Source organism: Drosophila santomea, chromosome 3L (genome assembly GCF_016746245.2).
Source record: "Drosophila santomea strain STO CAGO 1482 chromosome 3L, Prin_Dsan_1.1, whole genome shotgun sequence".
In the NCBI taxonomy this organism is placed as follows: Eukaryota; Metazoa; Arthropoda; class Insecta; order Diptera; family Drosophilidae; genus Drosophila; species Drosophila santomea.
The window spans coordinates 10,114,804-10,138,032 of NC_053018.2; the positions used below are offsets into that span (position 1 = coordinate 10,114,804).

The window sequence follows — 23,229 nt, forward strand, 5'->3', positions numbered from 1 at the left end:
TGTTAACAATCTAAAGATCAGAATATAAAAGTGCTTTGGAGTAGATTTGCGGTTCAGCAAGGCTTAACCCTGTTAAATATATTTAACAAATCAACAACGAATGAGAAGGCTTTTTACTTGATTCCCAATTTGAGTACATAAAAATATCACTTGTAAATTTATGATTTATTTGTGTAAAACTTGCCTGTCTAATATCCAAGGTTGCAGTTCATATTAATCAATTATTCACCAACCATTGCTTTTCATTTGCATCAGTAATTTTAAAGCACAGCATTGGCCTCGAAGCATTTTTAATGATAATGGGGGCGGAAGGAAGAAAAGTACAAAAACACATTCCCGAGACACGTAAAAGTAAAAGCAAATCTTTGCACATCTGTGAATGTAGTCCTGCGAATGAGAATGTTCGTGTGAATATGTATGTGTGTTTATGTAAATTTTGGCAGTTCGCTGTTTTCTTTTTCTTTTTTTCTTGTTTTTTTTTTGGTTGGCCAGCGCTTTTTATTGTATACATTTTTCGTAGCTGAAAATTAGAAATGTTCCACTGCGTTCAACTTCACTGACAGTGCGTGGCAAATTGCTTTCCAAAGTCTAAAGTCTGGCATGCCTGCAGAACATAAGAGAGCACACACGTAGCTGCACTGGGAGAAATATTGACGAGCTTGCTTAGGCCTACAAAATTGCTAAGAGAATTTCTAAATAGAGTTGAAAGTAACATAAGTAATTTATTAAAAATATATACAATGCATTTCAGTTAGAACATGATCACGTATTTCTCTCTGTGCACAACCGATAGCTAACAATAATAGCAAAAAACGGCTTTTTATTTGCTTTGCTGCCTTCTTTCCGTTTCCTAACCATAAGAGCGCATGGAGCAGGAAAAGTTGGAAGTGGGCGGGATGATATAGGACCCTATATGGCTGTTCGCTGTAGCGGTAATTTGCATGTGCAGACTATGGCACATAATATCCATGCATTAGAATTATGAATCTCTCCCACTCCCCACTCCCCACTCCCCACTCCACTCATAACGAATAATGGCAACGAGTGGCGGAAAGAAATTTTTAGTAGATAAATGCGCAAAAATCGAAATTTTCCTCGCACATTATGGCGTGTGCACACGGCGTATGCGTAATAAATGTGCCCGCTGCCATTATTATGACAGTTATGTCGATGAATCGATCACACCCACTGGAGGGCAATAATTATAATGCACTGGAGTAGTGTAGTATATACGAACTGAACAAAAAACAAACTAGGCTCTAGGAGAGCGGGACACACAAATAAGCTGCCTGGCAGACAGGCAATTAAGTTAATTACTGTTTAAACTTTCCAGCCCGGCCAGAAGTCGCCTGTCTGCTGGGAGGGGCAGGGGGAAAAAGAAACGAAAAATTATATTTAGCAAATTAAATTCCCAAGTTGCTGCCAGAGATTGAGCACGTGGCCTGGTCGAAATTTTAAGCAGGGCAAAAAAAGAAAACCAAAATGTACCTCTGCGTGAAGACACAGTGGGTGGGAAAGTAGGAGTAGAAGATTTTTTACTCAAATTTACAACATGCGTATTTAAGTGAAAGTCCATAAAAGAGTTTTGAAAAAAGTATACTTCGCATATGATCTACGTTCCTTGCTAAGCTTCTGGGAAATGTTATAGTAATAGATATTTGTTATTTGTTATTATTTGAATAAAAAAAAACTTTTGTTTACTTTTCAATTACTGTTCAATTTATAAACAGAGCATGTTTTATATTTATAAAATACATTTATATCAGTGTTACTTATTCCACCGATTTAAAATTGGCTAATTATAACACAACTGCAATTTTGGACTTGCATTTTTCGATTTTAGCCACTGTACACCCACTGCATTGCCATCATTATGCAGGCGGCATGCCCCATTATCATTTTGCTCATTTCCGTTGTCGTTTTTGATTTGGTTGCAACGGAAGTTGCAACAGAAGGGGCAGCAAAAGCTGCTCTCCAGCCTGCCAATGGCTGTATTTGAGTTTTTGAGGGTAAGAAGCGGTTTCTTGAGCCCCCACAAAAAGCAGCTGCCTTCCCCACCATACCCAACCATCACCATTTAGCCAGCTTTGTCAGTTGCAATAACTTTCGCGTCAGTCCAACCAACAGATCGTAATGCTCTTCGCCTCCGTTCTGCTCTTTACAGGCCGCATTTCGTGTAAGGACGGCATAAAACAGAAGCGGCAAATAGAAAAGCCAAACGGCGGCTAAGTTGCCTTTGTCTCTTGTCTGCCATTGCCGGAGGAGGAGCAGCAGGAGCAAAGGAAGCAGGAGTCCTGGCAATTGGCCAAGTTAATAGAGAGCGCCGGGAGACCCGATAATGACGTTGCTGGAGCTGCTGCAGCAGCCGCCCATGTTGATGATGAGGCTGCTAACTTGGTTATTGCTGCCAGCCTAGAGGACACAGGACGAAGGATCCAGACCAGAGCCTCTACGCCCACCACACTCGCCAGACGGACAACAACAATAACAACTACGACAACAGCAACAACAAGCTCTGCAGCTGCAACGCCAGGCTTACTGCATTTCCGCATCTTGTTCCTGTCGCCGCCGCAGCCGCCGTCGCCGTCACCCGTTGCTTTCATCCTTGTAGTTCCATCCAGTTCCAGTCGTTGCCACAGCCGGAGTCACCATGCCCATGGCCCACCCACTGCCGCTCTGCGTGGCCTGGCTGCTGCTCCTCGTCGTGATTGTGATGAGCGGTAAGTGCACAGATAAAGAAACTCAGCCTTGATAACAGTTTTGGCCAGTTAAAGGGAAATTTTGGTAGCCACTAATCATATTGGGGCTTGATATAAAACAGATTCCCTAATCAATTCGCAATTTAACATTTTAACGTTAGACGCTGCAGTTCAAATTTACCAAACCCTTAAATATAGCATTTTTTTTTAAGTGTACCAAGGCATACCACCGCATCCAAACCCGACGGCGTTTAGTTTTCAGCCTTATTGTTGCCGCAGTTAATTGTTAGCATTTGTTTGGCGGCGATTCCTTTCCTTTTTGGCCCCTTAATTGTCCGCTGCGGCTCGGCATGGGATTTTTGTTTCAATTAACAATTAGTTTTGCCAACTGCTGCACAAAGTTATGCCCGGACGGGCATATTCCATTAAGTGTAACAATATTGCGTATACGCCCGGCGGTCCTTGACCAAAACTCGAAATGAAAAGTTTACGCTTGCATCCATCACAACAAAAGTGGTCTAAATAAATGAACAAATGTATGCTCGGCAAAGGGAGAAAAATTCAATAAACTGCAGAAAGTTTGAGGCAAACTTAAATCGGCTTTTAGCCTGGGTTGCCAAAGAAATAGTTTAAGCTGTTCCCTTTAGCAACAAAAGCCTCTGGAATAGCTTATAATTTTGGCCTCTGGGCAAACTTTCAACAAGTTGTCTTGTCAACAAAAATTAATTTTTTGTTTATTCTCGAATTGCAGAATATTTGGCAACATCGTCTTTAAATCGTTGTGAGCTTTTGAACCACATTCGTTGCAACTAATGTGTGCAGCTTGAGCCTAGGGCCCATTTTCACAAAGGCCAGCTTAAAATGCGGCAAAATATTTTGCCAAAATATTTTTCCTTTGCCGGCCGAGTTCGGTTGCAAAATATTTTAGCAGAAAGCGGCCAATTGCCAATTCAACGGGTAAATGCGACAAATTAAGTATAAAGCACGTGCGGCAAGCGATTGAATGATGTTTTCAACCCGAGATTAACACAATTTAAAAACGTGAATGGATTCAATTTCAATTGCCGAAACCGAAAACTGATTTAATTAACAGTTGTCAGAAAACAGAAACCAGAAACCAGTGAAGGGCAAAACGCAACCCTTAATGCATTTGATTTATTTTTAAAGCGCATGGAATTTATTATAGAAACGGCAACAAATAACTGCCGAGAAAGAAGGGTCATTGGAACAATTCAAAAAGTGCTCGAATTAATTGCATTTTTGGTGCTGGCGAATGAAATGGGTAAAAACAAACGAAAAAACAAGTAAATCCAACGAAAAAAAAGTAAAAAAAAAAAGTGTGCGACGGGCGTGGACATATTTCAAAATTCAATTAAAATAAAACAAAAGGGCGGCAACATCGATAGCGACACTATGCAATTTCCGCTTAGGGCGTGGCAGCAGTCAGGTGGGCGTAAAAATAATTAAACTACGAACAAATAAACATCGAACGTCGCGCTTTTGGCCATTTTGCAAGAACCGAGAGGCCAACAAATAGTGGCAATTTTTTCACAATTTCGCATTGACTTTTGCATCCGACATGCACAACATTTTCAATTGAATTACGCCAATATGTTGAAGAGTGTACCTTCAAAATAGACGCTGATCATTTGGCAGGAAAACCCATATCTGAAATTGCATAAATAGCACAAGATGAATTAGCATCGCCTTTACTCACGGCTTTAGCTAATAGTGATCAATCCAGTCGCCAATCAATCAATTTGCTCTAAGTGCATTTTTCTGTTTGACGGCGGTCAAATTAAAACTGAAAAAAGGACCAAATTTCCACCTGCTAGTTGTTGATTCTGCCCAGGATTTCATTCCAACCCATTCCCCAGTGCTCACAAATAAATGATTTCCACTCGCTTAGGTGCGCTTTCTACTCAAAACACACAAAAAAAAAAAAAAAAAAAAATTGGAAAATGGTACCCATTTCAGCAATTTAAATATTGATTATGATTGATTTAGTTGAAAAGGCCGCAACTAAATTTTGTTTATTTGCCAATGCCACACTTGAATTCAGTTAGCGATTCAGCCCGATTGGAATTCTGTAAATTACACAAAGTACAATTTACGGCTTCCTGCAACGTGCTTCATATCAAGTAATTTTCATATGCATATTTTTGCAAGTCTCGTGTGCATAGAAATTGCATATTTGAGTTGAACTTTTGGCCAGTGTTTGGCGAACGCAAAATGAAATCAAATAAATAATTGCACTGCCTCACCCTCCGAAAGAAAGGTTGGGTCTGGCCAATGGTCAAATATTTGCCAGCAAACTTTTGGCTCTGGCCAAGTCATTGAACGTTGTTTGGCCTGGCCAGCAACTCAAACACATAGGAAAAGCTCGCTACTACTGGGGAAAAAAGAGAAAAAATAATGAAAAAAATCGAGAAGGAGGTGTGGAGGTGTGTGGAGGTTGTGGAGGTGGAGAAGTTGCCAAGTGAAGTGGAGTGAAGCGAACTGCCGACCTTTGCCAACAAACTTGGCCACGTGCAACGTAGGTAATTGAGTATGAATGGCGAATGTGTCGAAAGCGTTTTCTGATGTTTGCCAAACAAAACGCTGCAGGTTGCTCTTCTCTGCTCTGCCAGACACTGGCAACCAAAGTAGCTGGAAAATGAATTCGATACATTATCGTGACGTCAAGTCGTGCGTGTTGGCGACTGGCGAAAAGTATAAATTACATCTAATGCCAGTGTGCCTGATATCGACGGCATTCCAGCATCCAGTATCCCATTTCTTATGCGAAACACCTGCAGACCCATCTATACAGAACCACCAGCACCCACATCTAGATCGACCCACTTTGTGACTGGCAGTCGAAGGGCTGAACGCTGAAAGATGGAAGCTGAGAGCTGAGAGCTGAGGAGGTATGCCTGTAAATGTGCGCATAAATGAATTACCAATGAACCGCATGGTTCACGTTTTCAATTTGAGCAGCCTGGGCGCTAATTTTCGGGTGGTTCGGTAGTCGAGTTGTTCTAGAACAAAGAGCGCATAACCATTTGACAGATGTGCTAGCCGAGTTTGGACCCAAGGCGTTACAGTGGAGACAGGCTTTAAGGAATAATGAAGTGAAGTGATCGAAATCAGTGACATATGAAATGTCTGTTATAAATAAACAATCGACTGACAAATACTGCACAATAAATTTTTATAAATGTTTTCATTCGGTCAGCTGCGCACTTTTAAGTCTTTAAGCTGCTTACGCTTACTAAATTCTGGTACATGTATCCTTCTGCTGTTCAGTTTGAATTTTTAATGTAGCTCTTTTTTCGTTTCTCTCAAATTTTATGGACTTCTTTCGCATTTAAGAGTTATTGTCGTAAGCGATTTCAGTTTATATTTACTCACTACATTGCTGTGAAAATATTTCCCTTTGTTTGCAAGTGCTTTCTTTGCCTTAAGATAAAGCCTGACGACAATTAATTAAGGCTCACCTAAAACACACTCATTTTCGCAGCTGGATCAGCTCTCGATAGACACAAGTAAACAACAAGTCGCACAAGAAGGCTTCACTGTAGAAGGCCAAGATGTGTGTGAGTGTGAGTGGTGAGTGAGTGAAGGGGAGCAAATCGACAGCCTACATAAAAGCGCAATTTGCGCAATTCCAACGTCAAGTTCCATTTGATTACAACACGTTGACGAGGACAAACGCACTTCTGGAGGAGATTTTGGGTGGTGGGTGGATACCTATGTATATATGTATGTATATGTATGTGTCTGCAGCCGGTAAAAGCAATTTCAGCAAATCTGCAATTGTTATGTAGCCTGCTAAACAACTCACTTTGAAGGCAGCCCACTCGCACGTCAAATATTTATATTGCATTGCCATTCCTCTACGTATTCCTCTATATATCTATATATATTTTCTCTAGGGCTTGTTGCTCTCGTTTTTGGGTATTTCGGGTATTGATTAAGCGCCTTGAGGGAGTTGGAATAATGGTCCGCCTCAATTACTACAGCAGTTTATGTCCCCGTACGGACCCACATGTCTGTCTTGATTTTTTACAGCTTTTTTATAGTATCCTGTATATAGATGGTTAACGTCACGAAATGAAGGGGACACGAAAAAAAAACACACACTGAGACCGGAAAGCATAAATCATGCAAACGACTTGATGGCGTCTATTAGTCTGTTTATAGGCCTAGTTAAAATGTTTATACGGCTAACTTTACGGTGAGCAGCAATTAAACAGAATGGTCGGGTCCTGTTGATCGCGTTTCGCAGTCCTTAAAAAAACAAGGAACATCGAAAAGGTTGGCTCACATGAAAACAGCGGACAACAATGTTGCTGTGAGAGATAGTAACAAACAAGTGTTGTTAAACAACAAAAATAATAGTAAACCCCATTCAGTTTGAACTGTGAGAACAGCTTTAGTTAGAAATTTAAATTTGCTTAAATTATTAAATGCGCTGATCAGGATTCCAAAAGGTGCCGTATAAAGCTAGTAATTACTGTGTAAAGTTGGTATATTTTGATTAAAAAGCTTTCTGTTAAATTCAATGCTTGCATTTCGACAATAACCACCTGCGGAAATCAAAAATGAACAAGGAGTCCAATCAATTTGCTCCGTAATAGCATTGATAGCTGTCTGTATTTTTTCCCCAGTGTAAACTTGATGAGCACTGATTACACATACTCGCATTTCCCTGGTACGTGAGTAAAACACCGACCAACTTATACGGATTCAGGGGCTCCTTTGGCGCGAGGCTGCTGTCAGGATTCCCAGGAGTGCACTTTACGCGCCACTTGTGCGGAATCCTCCGCAGGAATCCTGCGATGGCGCAGCGGCAACAATTGAGAATTTATTCATTGAACTTTGGCGCTTCTTCGTCCCTGTACTGCCACCACCACCAGCACTACCATCCCCCCAACGAACAAGCACTCATTTATACCCATTAAACGAGGAATTTCCGTGGCAATACAAACAACTTCCGCAATTAAAAAACACCCAATGATGTGGCTCACTGAGTCACGGTCCATTTATGGCATGTGCCTCAGCTTGCGACCTGGCCATTTATTGATGAATTTCATTTTATTTAATTTCATTCGTTGGCGGCCAGCTCTTGAAATTCGCTTTATTTCCATCGCACTGACGAAAGTCGAAACACAATTTCCAACTTTGTTGTTGTTTGCTTTCAATTCTCCAGCCTTCGCTGCCACGCCCACTTAAAGAAGTGGTACCAGCTCCAGCTCCAGCACCACCCAACTGACATAACCCACTGGGGTTACCACCATCCAAAGCACCCAAACCAACCATCTGAACCACCTGGAAACGTTGCTGGCATCTAAAGTGGCTGCGATTAGTTTGCTAATGTTGTAATTTCATCATTGGCGGGCAGCGAGCTCTCCGAGCTACGGAAAATCTACGGCTGAGGGCGAGATTACGGGTGAGACTACGGCGAACCACTCAACGCATCGTACGCCGGGCGCTTAGCTAAACATCGTCAGGTACTTGACAGCCGGGAGACCGCATTTTGCTGACCATTGTGCCATGGGGGCAACACCCACACCACTCACACCACCCGCACCACCCACACCACCCGCACCACCGCAGGACAATGGCCAACATGTGGCATTTATCTGACAGAAACGGGTTGGAAAGGACACTAGGGCTACATGGCCAAGCACCTTTAGGTACGATTTATTCTCCAGCTAAATGGATTTCATAAAGATGTTTAATTTATATACAAGGACATCCAGTAAACTAGCATGAAAACTAGGATTTTAAATTTTGTTGGTATAAAAACAGATGGAAATTTGATTGGTTTTAAACCACATGATTAAATTTATTGATGTTAAGCAGTTTAAATATTTTGAATATATTTGTATACCAATTCCATCCACTGTACTTACGCCCTATCCATTTGGCCAACATTTGCTGAGTTGTGTTGGCCGCATTTCTCCAAGTTTTGTCGATTCATTGAAGTGAGTGGCTTTTTATTTGCGAGAAAATGGCCAACATTTTTTGCCATTTTTTTTCTCCACTGCCGCTGGTGAATGCCCTCAGCTGGCTTATTCTCTCTTATTTCCAATATTCCGGCTAGGTTTTTCGACGGATTTTCGTATTGAAAAGGAAATGAACTCGTAAAAAGTAATTTGGTCATAATGCTTTGGCCGAGTTAGTTACTTAATTTGCAGTTGCAAATAAAGTTTCGCTTTATTAATTTTTATGTCGAGTGCTGTTGTTGTTCTTCTTCGTTGCCGGCCACTTGATAAACTTGTGCTGGACCAAAACTTTAGCTCAAAAAGCAGCAACGTTACGCAGAAAAATTGTTTATTACAAATGGGAACGTCAGGCAGGCAGTGTGAATTCTATTTTGAATTGAATTAAAGCCAGGTTCTTCTAGCCTTGAGCTTGGCATTAAATGGAAACGTGCCATGGCTTTTGGACTGAAAACAAGAGCCGCAGGATACCTCATCCACATGGTAACAAAATGGGCGAAAAAAAAAACGAAGCAGACACTTGGGTGGAAATTATGTTTTCTCTTTTTGATGCCCGTAGCGTTTCCAATTGAGTTTCTTAACTTGATGTTTTTTATATATTCGAGAATTCAATTAGAAGGCAACCTTTTGCACAGGTGTCCATATCCGATCCTTTTGCAATTTTCCATCTAACAATCGCACACGCACATAGCAACGCAAAGTGAGATAGACACAGTCATTGCGCGAAAGAGTCGGAAAACTTTATTGTTTTTCTTTGGCTGACTTTTGCTCCGGTTTTCCACGCGAGACAAAATTGCGAATATAATGAAATTTCTTCCGTTTCGCCGGTTGTAATTGTAATTGGTCTACAGCACCTGCAGCGGCAGCGGGAAAATTGTATCTAAATTTTTCCCGCGGCACAACTTTAAATGAGTGAAATTTCGTGGAGCGGGAAATTCGGAATGAGTTGGCAAATAAAAATGGAAACCGGATGGAGAGCACACAAATAGAATTTCCCGAAAATGAAAGCCTTTGAGCGTCAGCCGGACTTTTCTGCCTTCGTTTGAGTTATTTATGGCAAAGTCCTTTCAAATTGATAGAAAAACACTCCTTACACTCGGTGACATTTTTCCCACGGTCGGCCCAATGTTCCGGGTTGGGAAAAGTGTCGGGAAAATCGCTGCCAAGTCAACAGAAGCCAACAGTGTGAACTCAACTGCGTTTGGTTGACATGATGGTGCCCTTTGTACCAAAACTTCTATGCACCCCAAGCAATTTCATCGTTTTTCACCCCAACACACTCAAACTCAGCCAGACAATGCATTTTTGCTAATGGCGCACGACTGAAATCTCAAAAAAATGTGGTTGGTTTTCCATTTTCTGCTGTATAAATTTAAATACATGAAAAAATATAATTTAATGTTATACACGAGATTTACTTTTGTGAAATATGCAATTTGCTCATAGAACGTGCATAAACAAGTTAATTTAAATTAAAAAAAATGTTTATTATGTGTTTAAGTTAGGATAACTAAATCAAAATGAAAATCGAATTTGAAATGCGCTTTAAATATATGTAAAATGAAGAACGGATGACTGTTGAAAATGATTTAAAACACAAATCCAGCGAAATGGACCTATTGAAATTATTCACTATTTATTTATTCAACATCAGCTTGTCCGGAAACCCACTTATTCTGCCTTTAAGTGAGCTTCCGGGGCAAACAGCTACTCTAAACTTTCCACTTCCATCTAAACTGGATATCATCCATTAGGATTTTGCGCTGTTTTAGCTTCCACTTGAAATCTGATTTCAATTTGTCCTGCCAGATCCTTCGACTTTGCCTCCTGCCGCTTGTTGTTGTCACACGTTCATCTTTATTGCTTTAGTTTTCCTTTGAGAAATTATTTTCTTTACCTTAATGGTTTTCCTGCTGCTGCCGCTTTTCCCGACGAACGACGATGATAAGGTTTCCTTTTCTGTTGCAATTGCAAATGTCCTTGCCTTGCCGTGCCTTTCCTTGCCGTCCGGCTCTGAGTGGCTTTGGAAATATTTATGTTAACTTGGTTGATTGTTGCTTCTGCTTTTATTTCGTTGTTTTGCCGCTGTTTGTCATTTGAGTCTCGGAATAAATTGAGAAATGCACGAAATGCCACTGTTGTCGTTTTGAGGCGAACGCAGAAATAAAATCAATTCTTATTTTTCGGTTCTCCCATTTAGCCTCTGTCTGTCTGGCTGTTTTTCATGCGGATTCAATGAACCATAAATTTGAAAGTGCCGCACAGCCAGACGCGACGGCGTCAGACTTTTCTGACAGTCAAGGGAGCACAGATAAATTCGCAAAAAAAAAAAATCGAAAAGAAAATGTAAAATAAGTGCGCTGCTCTTTTCCCAGCAAAGTTTAAAGTTCCCCAAAGTATTTGGCTTTGTGGTAATCGCTTACCTGTTCAGAGCAATCGCACTCCGATTAGCTGGACGGCCAAGTTGTTCGTCCTTGCACACACAAATTGCAACAATTCGAATGTGATTATCCCGAAGGCACAATAAAAATAAGTTTTTCAAGCGCTGGAAAACAGCAAGGATAATACAATATTTAGCATTGCACAAAAGGACGAAACGAGTAAAACGCTTTTCCCTCAATGATGCCTCTATTCCCGTCTCTTTCTCAGTTCTAGTCTCTGTCTCAGTCGCTCCTTATCTACTATAGCAAACAATTTTATGCTTCCGCCTGAGCGACAAACAATGGAGCGTAAATATCCCAAAAGCAGGACCAAGGACCAAACGCAAACGAATGAAAGAAAACGCAATTCTATGAAAATGCCTCACATACAGCACATATAAATGTGCAAATGAGTGAGCGCATACTCAGCCATTCAGGGCACATGGAAAAATGGAAATAATATTTTCCTTTCATTTCAAAATGATTATGTCACTAATTCAATTGTATACGTGCATTAGACAAAAAATGTAAACCAATATTAATTTTAAAATGATAATAATAATTGAAATGGGCTTGCCTACGTAGTAAGTAGTAGTAAAAAAGTGCTTAATACTTTAAAATAATATTTATCTTCTAGCTGAAAAGATAGCACTTCATATGTAGTCTAAAAACAAATAAATAATAAAATTAAATGGATAGCTGAACATTTATGTTTACGTCGAAAAAGTAATTATTATACATTTATTTTAGCTACAGAGTTATTCAAACAGTTATTATATTCAACTTGACTATAACGTGAAGGAAAAGAAAAACATAACATTTTTTTTCATAATAATTTCAAACATAGCAACATAGTTTTTTTTATATTCAACTAAAACCCTTAGGTAGGAAATAAAAGTGCCCCTGGTGAGAGGCCGTTCTGATGTCCTGATGCATGCACGTCCGGTGCAAGGGAACTCGAGGTGGAAGAATCCAATGGCTAGGCCTTCTTATTGTTCCGACATGCATAATAGACGAAGTGCAAATGCCAGGCTAAGCCTGGGATTAGACCAGATAATACCCCTCGCTTGAAGCCTTTCGCTGGGAAAGTAAAAAGGCGATGGTGTGACTAGCCACTCCGGGGTTATCCGCCCGATATCCCTGCTCAAAATAGGATAGGAATTAACCAGAAAACAAGAGAGAACGCTATAGTCGAGTTCCCCGACTATCTGATACCCGTTACTCAGCTAGTGGATGTGCGAAGAAGAAATTTCAACACTGACAGTTTTTGGCGGTTTGTGGGCGTTAGAGTGGGCATGGCAAAAAGTTTTTTGGCAAATTGATAGAAACTTACAAGACTAATACAAAAATGAAAAAATATCAAAACATTTTTCAGAAGTGTGGGCGTGGCAGCTTTGGGCGGTTTGTGGGCGTAAGAGTGGGCGTGGCAAAAAGTTTTTTTGCAAATCGATAGAAATTTACAAGACTAATACAAAAATGAAAAAATTTCAAAACATTTTTCAAAAGTGTGGGCGTGGCAGTTTTGGGCGGTTTGTGGGCGTTAGAGTGGGCGTGGCAACATGAATCGACAAACTTGCGCTGCTTCTATGTCTCTGGAGTCTGTATGCTTAATCTCAACTTTCTTTTTTTTGTAGTTCCTGAGATCTCGACGTTCATACGGACGGACAGACGGACAGACGGACAGACGGACGGACAGACGGACGGACAGACGGACATGGCCAGATCGACTCGGCTATTGATCCTGATCAAGAATATATATACTTTATATGGTCGAAAACGCTTCCTTCTGCCTGTTACATACTTTTCAACGAATCTAGTATACCCTTTTACTCTACGAGTAACGGGTATAAAAAGAGGGAAAAATATAAAGAAAAGGGTTCCAAAAGGAACAGCAGGCGTAGCCAGCGTAGTTGATAAGATTTGGATTTGTCTACAACATTTATTGTCCTTCGATGTTGTTGAGCAATTTTTCTTTTTTGGTCTTCCACTTTGTGTGCGGCCAGTAAAATGTGCTTTCTGCACAATTGTCATCATGCAAAGTGTGCTGTCTCTGTGTATGTGTGTGTGTGTGTGTGTGGGTGAGCCAGGACACAGTGTCAACAGTGCTGTGTGTAGGTGTTAGTCAAAGCTGTTTTGCATACTTTGCGGCGCTCTGACATTGGCAAATATTTGTCCCTTTTTTCGATTCGTGTTTCCTGCTGGGGCCAGAGCAAGAAAATAAGCGATAAATAAATACAATTTGCTTGGTCTCTTTATTTGCATTTAAGATCGTCCAGATAGAGCACGCAAATGATGGGCCCAATCCAATGGCCACGAACCCAGGCGTCCCACGAAATAAACGATCAAACTACTAAAGAATTATTATGTGCGACGAGACAATTTTTTATGGTCATATCGAAATTTCTTTTAAAGTCCACATAAATTGCACAAAAAGGGCAAAGGGGAGCAGTATGACCCAAGGATTCCATTCCCTCACTAATTTCCTTTGACATGCGACACAAGTGTGTGTGTGTGTGTGTGGGGAAGGCTTTGTCTTTGTGCGTTCGCGTTTTGCAGGGAAAAACCCAGATCCAAATCCAACAGGGCGCAAACTTGGAGAGCCGGGAAAGGGGCAAGTCAAGTGGAGCAGCCATGTCGATGACGAGTCCTGTCGCAGGAGGCTTAGACATGCTCTTAATTAATTTGAACTCGTGATGGCTGCATTTGCTTTGTGACAGCCTGCGATGAACCACCGCTTCCCCCCGCGTATCCACACATTTTCCGACTTTTTCCAAGTTCTGGGAAAGTAAATAGAACCAAATGTTGAAGCAACTGTTGCCCACCATGAGATTTGGTCGTCGCCCATGGCTCCAAAATAGAGAAATTGTCTTTTACGTGATTGCATGATTAGCAGCTAAAATTCGAGTTAAAAATGAACTAGCATTTCCCAAAATAAACTGTTTTAAAATTTTCTTTTAAAATCCTTGAACCATTTTATTGGTGCACATTGAAAAAATTGATATGGAAAAGTTTTTATTTTAATTAATAATGAAACACGTATTGTGATTCTTCTGAATGGGGGAACCGCGAAATGTTTTTTGTGATTCCATCAGCGAAAATATCCAATTAGTGTATCTTTGATATGCAAACAAATTGATTGCATTTCAAAAAGTTTTTAAATTATAGCTCCACTCGAATTCAATTTCCATTCCTGAACTATTTAAAAATAGTGTCGGAATTTGGTAGGTTCCCTATTGTGGTTGTTACTACATTTACAAAAAAATTAAAATTCAAAAAAGTTTAAATTTGTAGCTGTATTTTTGAATGATATTTTCAAAGAGGATTGTGTTACTTTTCCCTCGGTATTTGGAATTCCTAGTTACACCTTAAATGAGAATCAGCTTGCGTTGATTAGACAACTTATCCATCTCACTCCACTCCTTCTACTTCTACTAATTCCCAGTACACTTTTCCTAAATTAACCCAATTTTCCACCTTCTTTCCATCCACTTGGCGTAGTGTTGGGTTAAGTTTGAGTTGACTTGTCTGACGCTTGGTAAGAAAAGACCTAGGACGAGTCGACTTTCAGTCGACGTTCTGCTTGCTCTGCCATAAATGCCAACTTTTGTTGCTTATTTACATATTTAAAACTTGTCGGGTTGGCGTTGAAGGTGCCTTTGTTCTTGGCCTCGTTGCTTTCATAATATTCTTGTGATTTTCACCCGGTTGAGCGGAGGGGGGATAAGGGGATTTCACCCCGTTTTTTTCGGTTGATATGCCATGCAAATCGTATGCAATGTGCAAATTCTGTGTTGCAACAATGTGAACTTCAAGGAAAGTGTTTGACTTTGCCAGCGCCGGCCATATTGTCTTACCTTTGTTCATATTTTATATTATTACTTTAAACCAGCTATATTGTTTGCCCCAGAAGTTAGCACATCTGTTCCTTGTGCTCGGTTGGTTAACTTCTTGCTTAACTTGTCCGTATTCATTTGCCCGCTTGCAGTTGAGACTCGACTCGAATCCTTTGGGATCATTGGAGTGCTTTAATGGCTCCATTGTCCACGCGGCGTATGAGCAACGACATTTCCAATTCATTTTTACCGAGGTTCCAATGGCTCGTTCTCCGTGTTCTTCGTCTCTGTTACCTCTCTTAAATATATGCCAGTTGAAATCGTTCAAAGGTACTGTATATATAGATATACATATATGGGTGGCATGTGACTGTCGAAAGGGGAGTCGCGGGGGCGAATGGACAACGCCAATACAGGTGCGCACAATGCTAACGAGTGACATGCAAATGCTTTCAACAACAATTGCAATTCATGCACACCGCGTGTGTGTGTGTGGGTGTGTGTGTTTTTGGGTGCAGCTGTGTGTGGGTGGCGAACGACGGACAGCCGTCTCACGTTTCGTTTCATTTTTGAATGTCGATTTTTCGAGAATTCGCTCCTTTTTTAGTGCCTGCGGTTCGGTTTTATCATAAGCAGGGTATCCAGGACATGCTGGTGTCACATAACATCGTTTCGCCACTATTTTTACAAAAAAGGATATATATTACCACAGGACTTAAAGCCCAACGATATTGTATATTCAATGTTTCGAGAAGACTGATAATTGTAACATACTAGCAGTAGGTGATAATGTATTTATAATTTGCACTTCAAATGCTTTTTTTATCATAATATGAAAAAAAAAATAATAAAACATAGTAATATTATTTACAATATTCTATCAAGATTAGGATGTTAAAATCTCAAAACTAACTTTTTGAAATATTCTTAAATATTTCATTCTACATAAAATTTTCCATATATTACAAAGGTGATATAAATTGCTCAAGTTCAAAGTTAATTTTACACAGCATCAGGCTGTCGAGCAGCTTCACTTGTTTTTCACCATTTGAGCATTTAAAATTCTCAACCATGTGCTCGATGACGATGGCCAAAGATGTCGATGACTCTAAATGCAGCGACGACGGGAAATTTTTGCGGCAGCCTGTTTTTGTTTTCCGAACCGAACAAGAAGACCTCATGACGACCACAACTCTGAAGCTGCTGCTGATGCTGCTTGTTTTTCCCATTTTTGCCACTTTTCCACATTTTCCTAGTGCTTCGGGTGCGGTAACTGCCGTGTGCGTTCTCACTCGCTCTCCCACTCACTTATGCAATTTCCACTAAGATTGATGAAAAACGTTTCCAGAGCCACGCCTCCGATTTCGCGCTGCGCTGCGATGGCTCACCTGTTCACCCAGTGTTCCCATTTTTCCCATTTTCCCCAGCCCGCCAAATCATGTCATCAATTGAATTTCAAACGATTATTCTTGCACGTTCACAAATCGCGGCAAAAATATTTGCCACACCAGCCGTGCGTTGTCAGCAATTCCAGATTTCTGGGTGCTGGTTTTGCATTTCATCGATGAATCCCCACAATACGTTTCGATTACGCATTCAAATCAAATTGTTGTCGTGGAGGTCGCACCAGAAGGAAAGTGCGCGTGTGAAACGCCTACGTATTCAGTTAACACAATCCACAGTAGATGCTGGGGAAATGTTTCCGGAAAATGCGGGAAAATTAATGTACAAATGCACTCATAGATTTAAGTTTAAAGATAAGCAATATAAGAGGGAAGTAATTGGAAGATTCAATAAAGAAAATATAAAGAAAAATATCTTAAACATACCTTTATGTTATTTTTAAAAGCAACCTAAGATCAAGAAATTTCGCTTGCATACATTTATTTACAATTTAAGCACCACGTTAATTTTTCACAGTGTAAAATGTGCTTAATAATCACCGCAGAGTGCATTCACGAAAATTTCACATTTCGCAGGTAACTCAAAATTCAATATTCGCCGCCGGGCTCTTTCTGAAATTCTTCTGAACCGCTCGCATATTTTACAACTTAATTTAATGCATTTGCAATTGCATATTTCCGGTTGCGGGAGGCTGGGTGGGGGGCGTATACTTTATATATCAACTTAATATTGTATACAAACTGTTCTGCAATTTGCTGTTATTAAGCTTGCAAATAAATTTCTGAAAGCACTCAAACGTAAAATGCCAGCTTTCCGCATCCACCGACCTCTGCTGCTGCTCAAATATTTAATGAATATTAGTTTTCTTTGCTGTTGCCTACTTCTGCTCTATATAAATTTACAACTTGCCATCGGCTGAATTCTGGATTCTGGACCCTTTTCCTTTTTGGATTTGCCTTTTGCGGTTGTTGTGTTGATATTTATATCTGCATCTGCATTTTAGGTATAAGGTTAACGAGCTGTCTGGAGGCTCAAAACAGCGTGAAATGAGCAGATTTATAGGCTGTGTTTCTGGCATTTAACTGGTGCTCAAATAACATGAACTTAGGAGGTATCTCCGGTTTCACTAACCATCCCGTTTTGAATATACCACAGAATCCGACTGTAGACTTACAATTGTAAATAATTAGTGTATTCAATTACAACTTCATAACTCAAGTGCTTTCGGAGCCGAAGTAGTTGCGTTGGCCACGTTATCCCTAAATTAGTTGCGCTCCACGATTTGGCCATGCATCTTGATTAAGCGGCGATTACACGCGCTGCAAACTGCGGCAGATGACAGCTGTTGGCCATGGCCAAGATGGTGCCGGTGATTCTGGCCCAACTGCACGCAGTATTCGTACATAAACGCACTAATGAAATAACAATGGGAATTTAGAACAGATGGGGTACGATTCTGGCTTAGCATTAAAACCAATTTGAGGCCATAAAAGTTTGCCAGTTAAATAAATCCAATAAAATTCATTTTAACAGATGTCAAATCACATAAAGAAATTCAGCCAACTAATAGCAAACAAATACAATTTATTTTTGGCCGAAAACAAAGCTAAATTGGATTTAAATTGGAAACACAATAAGGATTAGCTAACGGCAACTCGATTTGTTTCCTGTTTTTGTAAACATTTTTCGTTTATTTTAATGATTTTATATATTTTTATACACCAGTATATTGAAATATTTATTTAAGGATACATTTAGAAATTTAAGATTTTTTTCAAAGCTTTTAATAAGGGAACCCCTTTTAGGATTTCAAATTTAAGTTTTGTTACTGTGTGTCTAGTTTCCGATTGGGAATGCAATTCATGCTGATTGAAAAAATACTTAATATTTTAATTTTTGACAGCTCAGAGTTGGCAAAATCGGAATCTGGCATCCTTTTACTGCTCGAAATATAATTAATTTATCTGGTTACATGCTAAACATTGATTTGCTTATCTGCCCTTCTTTGATTGCAAATGGAGCAATCGGCTGTAAAGTACAATCTTCTATTTAGTGTTTACTGACAAGTAAAAGCAGCAATATAGCATAGTGCAAGCTGAAATCAAAAACATGAACTTTAATATTTACTTGATATTGTTTGATACAGGAACTCGAGTGCATGGACTTCCGCTGAGCTGCTTAAGTTCCTTTGTTGTCACTATTTGTTAACGAGGGCTAAAAGGACCCCTCTGAAAAGTGTCACTAGTTGAGAGCTATAGTCGCTACATTTGCGACAGAAATTTTCATAAAACGTGCAGCTAATTACGTGTAAGTTTCTTTCGCCCCCAATCCAACTAGTCAAAAGCTTCGGGGCCATTTAGTACACTGCGAACTTGGCAGGGGACTTGGCATTGCTCTATAATACAATTTAATTACTGGAAAAATCACTGCGAAAAGGGAAACGGGGGTGGTGAAAAATGCTCCATGTCAAATGGAGCGGAGCGGCAATAGTGCGTAAATCTCGGTGCCTTAAGTAGCAGCATCTCCTAACCCCAATTGACAATGACATTTTGCCGTCATTAAGGAGTACGTACAGGACGAAGGACATTTCCAGGAACCCGGGTAGCTAGTTGGTTGCTGGTTACTGCCTGTTGGATGTTGGGATGTTGGGCTGTGTTGGCTCTGTAGCTGTTGACTCGTTGTGTGCGCAATTACAGAAATTAGCTTTCGTTTTTAATTTATTAGCGCCATTGTGCGTGCGCGTAATGGCGACAGGGGACCAGCGTCGGGCGACAGACGACATCCTGCCAGCGACAACCTAGCGAACTTCTCCTACCAATCTCCATTATCACACTGCGAGGAATTTGTAGAACTAATTGACATTGCGCTACAAAAAAAAAGTACAATTTTGCCTTACTTACTTGCCTTTGAAAGTCTCTCAAAGCATTAAGAACATCAAATGGTTTGCGTTACTGGAGAATATTTTTCAAAACACTTCCTTAAAGACTACGCTTAAAACGTTGGAATTTTATTGTTTCTGATAAGACAGCACAATAAGTTTAAGCCAACATAAAATATGTGATGGTCTTAGAACAAATGTGACACAGTAAGTCCAGGTAATTTTAAATCACTTGAAGATGTGTCGAAAGTGAAAAGAAAGCAGGATACAAACAGGAGATTTGAAATGAGATTCCACACCAACGTTGGTTTCAAAGGGAACCCCTCAAGTGTAGGTGAAAGATAGACTAGAATTCCAATAGAAAATAGTTAAGAAGCACTTTTGATTGAATATATAAAGTATTAACCAGTAATTTACACCATCGATATCGAAACCAATTACAAATTGTTCTCCGTGCATAGAGTACACTTTGGTAACATTGCCAGTTCGGGGATGGCCTGTCCCGAACCAAACGTATGGCAAGACAAATGCTTCTGGCTGCTGCCGGGGCAAATTAATGTGCATATAACTTACGCCTTTAGTCCAAAGAGTGTCCCGAAGTCGAGGGCGTTGTGGGCGTGGGGCGTGGGGCGTGGCACTGGGAGGCAGAGCCATTAAGGTTGCAGCATTTGTTTGCCTTGGCCGTTCTGACTTTCATGCATTTTAAAGAGCCACCTCGTCGAACCCTTGCCACACATGGCCAATGAAGTGTGTGCAGGTTTTAAAAATTTCATGATGATTTAACAGGCAACACGGACGTCATCTGTGCGCACATGTACCTATATTATACATATATTTTGTTGAGAAATTGCATGCAAAAAGCCAAAAAGCATAAAAAAAATCCCCTTGAGTTCATGTGTGCCGTTGGACAAGTTTTGGGTAACTATACGGTCCACTGGGCCGCCAGTGGCCAAGATTTATTTACTCAACAGGCAAATTGCGCATAATTGAAAGAAAATATGTGAGTAACGCCTAGAGGGGCTGCACCTACACAACAAAATGTGTGGTGTGGAATTGTGCCTTATTTTTATTTTAAAAGTTCAAGTATTAAATATTAATTTTGAACCCTTTTAGCACCAAAGAGCTTTTAGTTTTGAAATAACTAAAAGGTATTGAATAATAATAAATAATTATAATTAAAATCTATGCAATTTTTCCAAGAGTTCGTTGCCTTGCATTAATGAAAGTCGACAGCTTTTATCTACAGTGCCTCTGGGAGTGGTGATGTTTTTGAGTCATTAATTATTTGGCGCGCGGATAATAAACTATGGCGCGTTGCGCATACGCAGCGTGGTCCAGACGTGTTTAGCGGTCATCGAGGTTGGCCAAGCGTTTGGAGCTGTTGCTGCTGTTGCTGCTGCGGTGGCCGTTAATAAAAAGCTCTCGTGTTTTAAGGTGTCTTTTGAGAACCAGGTCGTTGCCCGCTGTCGCTAGTTTTGGCTTACCTGTGTTTTTCGTGCATGTTGTCCGCAAGCTGCGCATTAGTGTGATTGCATAACATTTGCAAGGGGTAGATGGGTGTTTTTCCAGTTTTCGAAAACATAAAGGGGAACCTCGTTCTCAGCACGAAAACTGAACTACTGAACAGCCAGAGCAACAAGGCAGCCAAACCAAATCCTTATGTATGTGTATCTGCGCCACGCCAATGCAGCTGCTGTGGATAGTACGTGCTGGATTTTGCCCGGTTTTTCCTTTTACCACATTGCTGCCAGACACCCGCCCACGAACTCCTTGCTCCTTTCTGGTGGTACACAAAAGTTTGCACAACACCACAAATTCTCGCAAATTTCCAGCTGCCGGCTCATAGTCGGTGATAATTTAAGTCGGAAATGTTCAAGGAGATCTCTGCTTTCGCTTCGTCCGCACGTAAACCAAATCCAAATCCAAACGAAGAAAAGTACTCCCCCATCTTCTCAAATACGAACGTAAATTGCAATTACAACAAGTGCAATTGCAATTGCAAAAAGGACACGGACACGGACACGGGCACGGGCACGGGCACAAAATTCGAAATGCGATTCCGAATCCAAATGCGAATGCGAATGCGAACAGTAATCAAAGCCAAGCAAAAATGTGAGAATGCAATTATGGCTGTGAAGAGGCGATGGGTGAAAAACTGGGGCTACCTCTGCCATAAAGTAAATAAAAATACACAATTTCTTGGCACAGTCAGTCGTGTAAGTTTACACACGCACAGCCAACGCAGGCTGACTGTCAAACAAGCCGAAAATGAAATCATTGTCAATTCATAAAACTGTGCAAGAATGTTACAAATTGCATTTACATATGCTGCAGCATCCTTTTTTTGGCACACACACTCACACACACAGACATACAGACACACTTACACAGACACGCACGTTCGCCCATTACGACGTCCATTAAGCTTCATTGCGAAAGGCGCCGCTTGACACACATACGAGTATATGTATGTGTATATGTGTGCGGGGTGAAAGTTGGGCGGTCAATGAAGGGGCGTGCCATGCTGTGCAGCAGCAAGTGGCATGGCAGCCCTTCGGGCTAAGCCCCTGGCAGCCATGTCGTTTATTTAAGATGACAGCGCCGGCAGAAGCAAAAGCTGCAGCTCCCCGTTTTGGTCAAGTGTACAAAACATATTGCAGTCACTGTTACAGCCGCCGGTTTATGTCGTAAATATGCGTGCTCACTCGTACATAGAACGGATCGGTGGAATATGAATAAGCGAGGCTGGGAAAATGTATTTATACGAAGTCAGGAATACAAATCACCAGTCAGGCAAAAGCCTGTGAGCCCATCCGCCTAATAAATTCGCCAATGCATAATAATTTTTCATTTTTCAGTCACTTTAAACGGCTTTTATTTTCCCAGTTCGTTAGTTTGTTTTTGTAAGATACTTGAACCATTATAATGATCAACTGGCAGCATGCCTGTTCGTGAACTCTGCAATGCATTATCGTGATTTTGCTAATCGCATGTACTTTAGTACTTTTCCTGCTGTACGCTGACCTTGTTTTTGCCGCCTCGAGCGGAATTGACATTTATTAATTGGAAAACAATAATTCGCCTGCCAAAATGGCAGGACCTCTGCCCCTCGCTGGCTGCATGCCAAGGGGTTCCTGCTCCTTGCTGCAGGATGATTTATTTTCGAGTCGAATCGAGTGGCATGAAGCGATAACACGCTGCACGGGGCATCTGGTGGCTTGGTAATCAGTTATGCAGGCAGCGATTAAAGGCCGTCATCAGCAGGAAGCGCCAAAGTATCCAGCCAGCTGTGCCAGGCTCTCGTCCCATTAAAAGCTGTCAAATTTTAATGTTTTACATGGCAGGCTGAAAGTGGCAGCGGCAACATCATCATCGCCCTCACCATCACCATCCAAACCATCCAATCATCCATATTCACAGCCACATCCACATCCACTTTTAGGGGCATGGTCATGGCACCTGTCCGTCCCGACACACCAGCAGACATCTCCGTGTCTACCCAGGCGGTAAACATTAAAAGCACATAGTTTTAATGAAGCAGGCAAGCAGCAAGCAGGCAAGCAGCAAGCGGCAAGGATGTGGAGTAGTTGCTGCGTGTCCTTGTACTTGCCGCATGCTTAACGGCTGCCTGGCACACGAGGCGTATGTGGAACGTGGCCCCAACACGCGATAAATTCATTAAAGAACTGGGAGCGGCTACGAAATCTGGCTGCCTAGTCCCGCGGGCCATCTAAAATAATATAGTGCCACAATGTGAGAAACTGTGCAAAAAAAAAAATGCTAAAATGAGTTGTTTTGAAGTTTAAAATAGCATGACGTGACCAAAAATCGTTTCCAGTCGCTGAAGATTTATTTCGGCAAAAGTTTAATATTAGCTTGAATGCAAAGTCGAATAAATATATTCAACTGAGACGAAATAAATAAAATAAAATTTTCAGCTATGATATTTGCTTGAATTTAAAGAAACTACCTGACTGAACTATAATTCAACAAATATAATTTTCT

General features: G+C 40.8%; 1 protein-coding gene across 2 annotated transcripts in view; it reads left to right on the top strand.

The window, feature by feature from the left end:
• Positions 1-2,523: 2,523 nt before the first annotated feature.
• Positions 2,524-23,229, top strand: part of LOC120449377 (junctional adhesion molecule A) — a 65,802-nt gene continuing 45,096 nt past the window's right edge. For both annotated transcript variants that reach the window (XM_039631810.1, XM_039631811.1), the window contains exon 1: positions 2,524-2,720. In XM_039631810.1, coding sequence (XP_039487744.1) covers positions 2,651-2,720 — 70 coding nt within the window. In that variant the 5' untranslated portion in view covers positions 2,524-2,650. The remainder of the gene's footprint in view (positions 2,721-23,229) is intronic.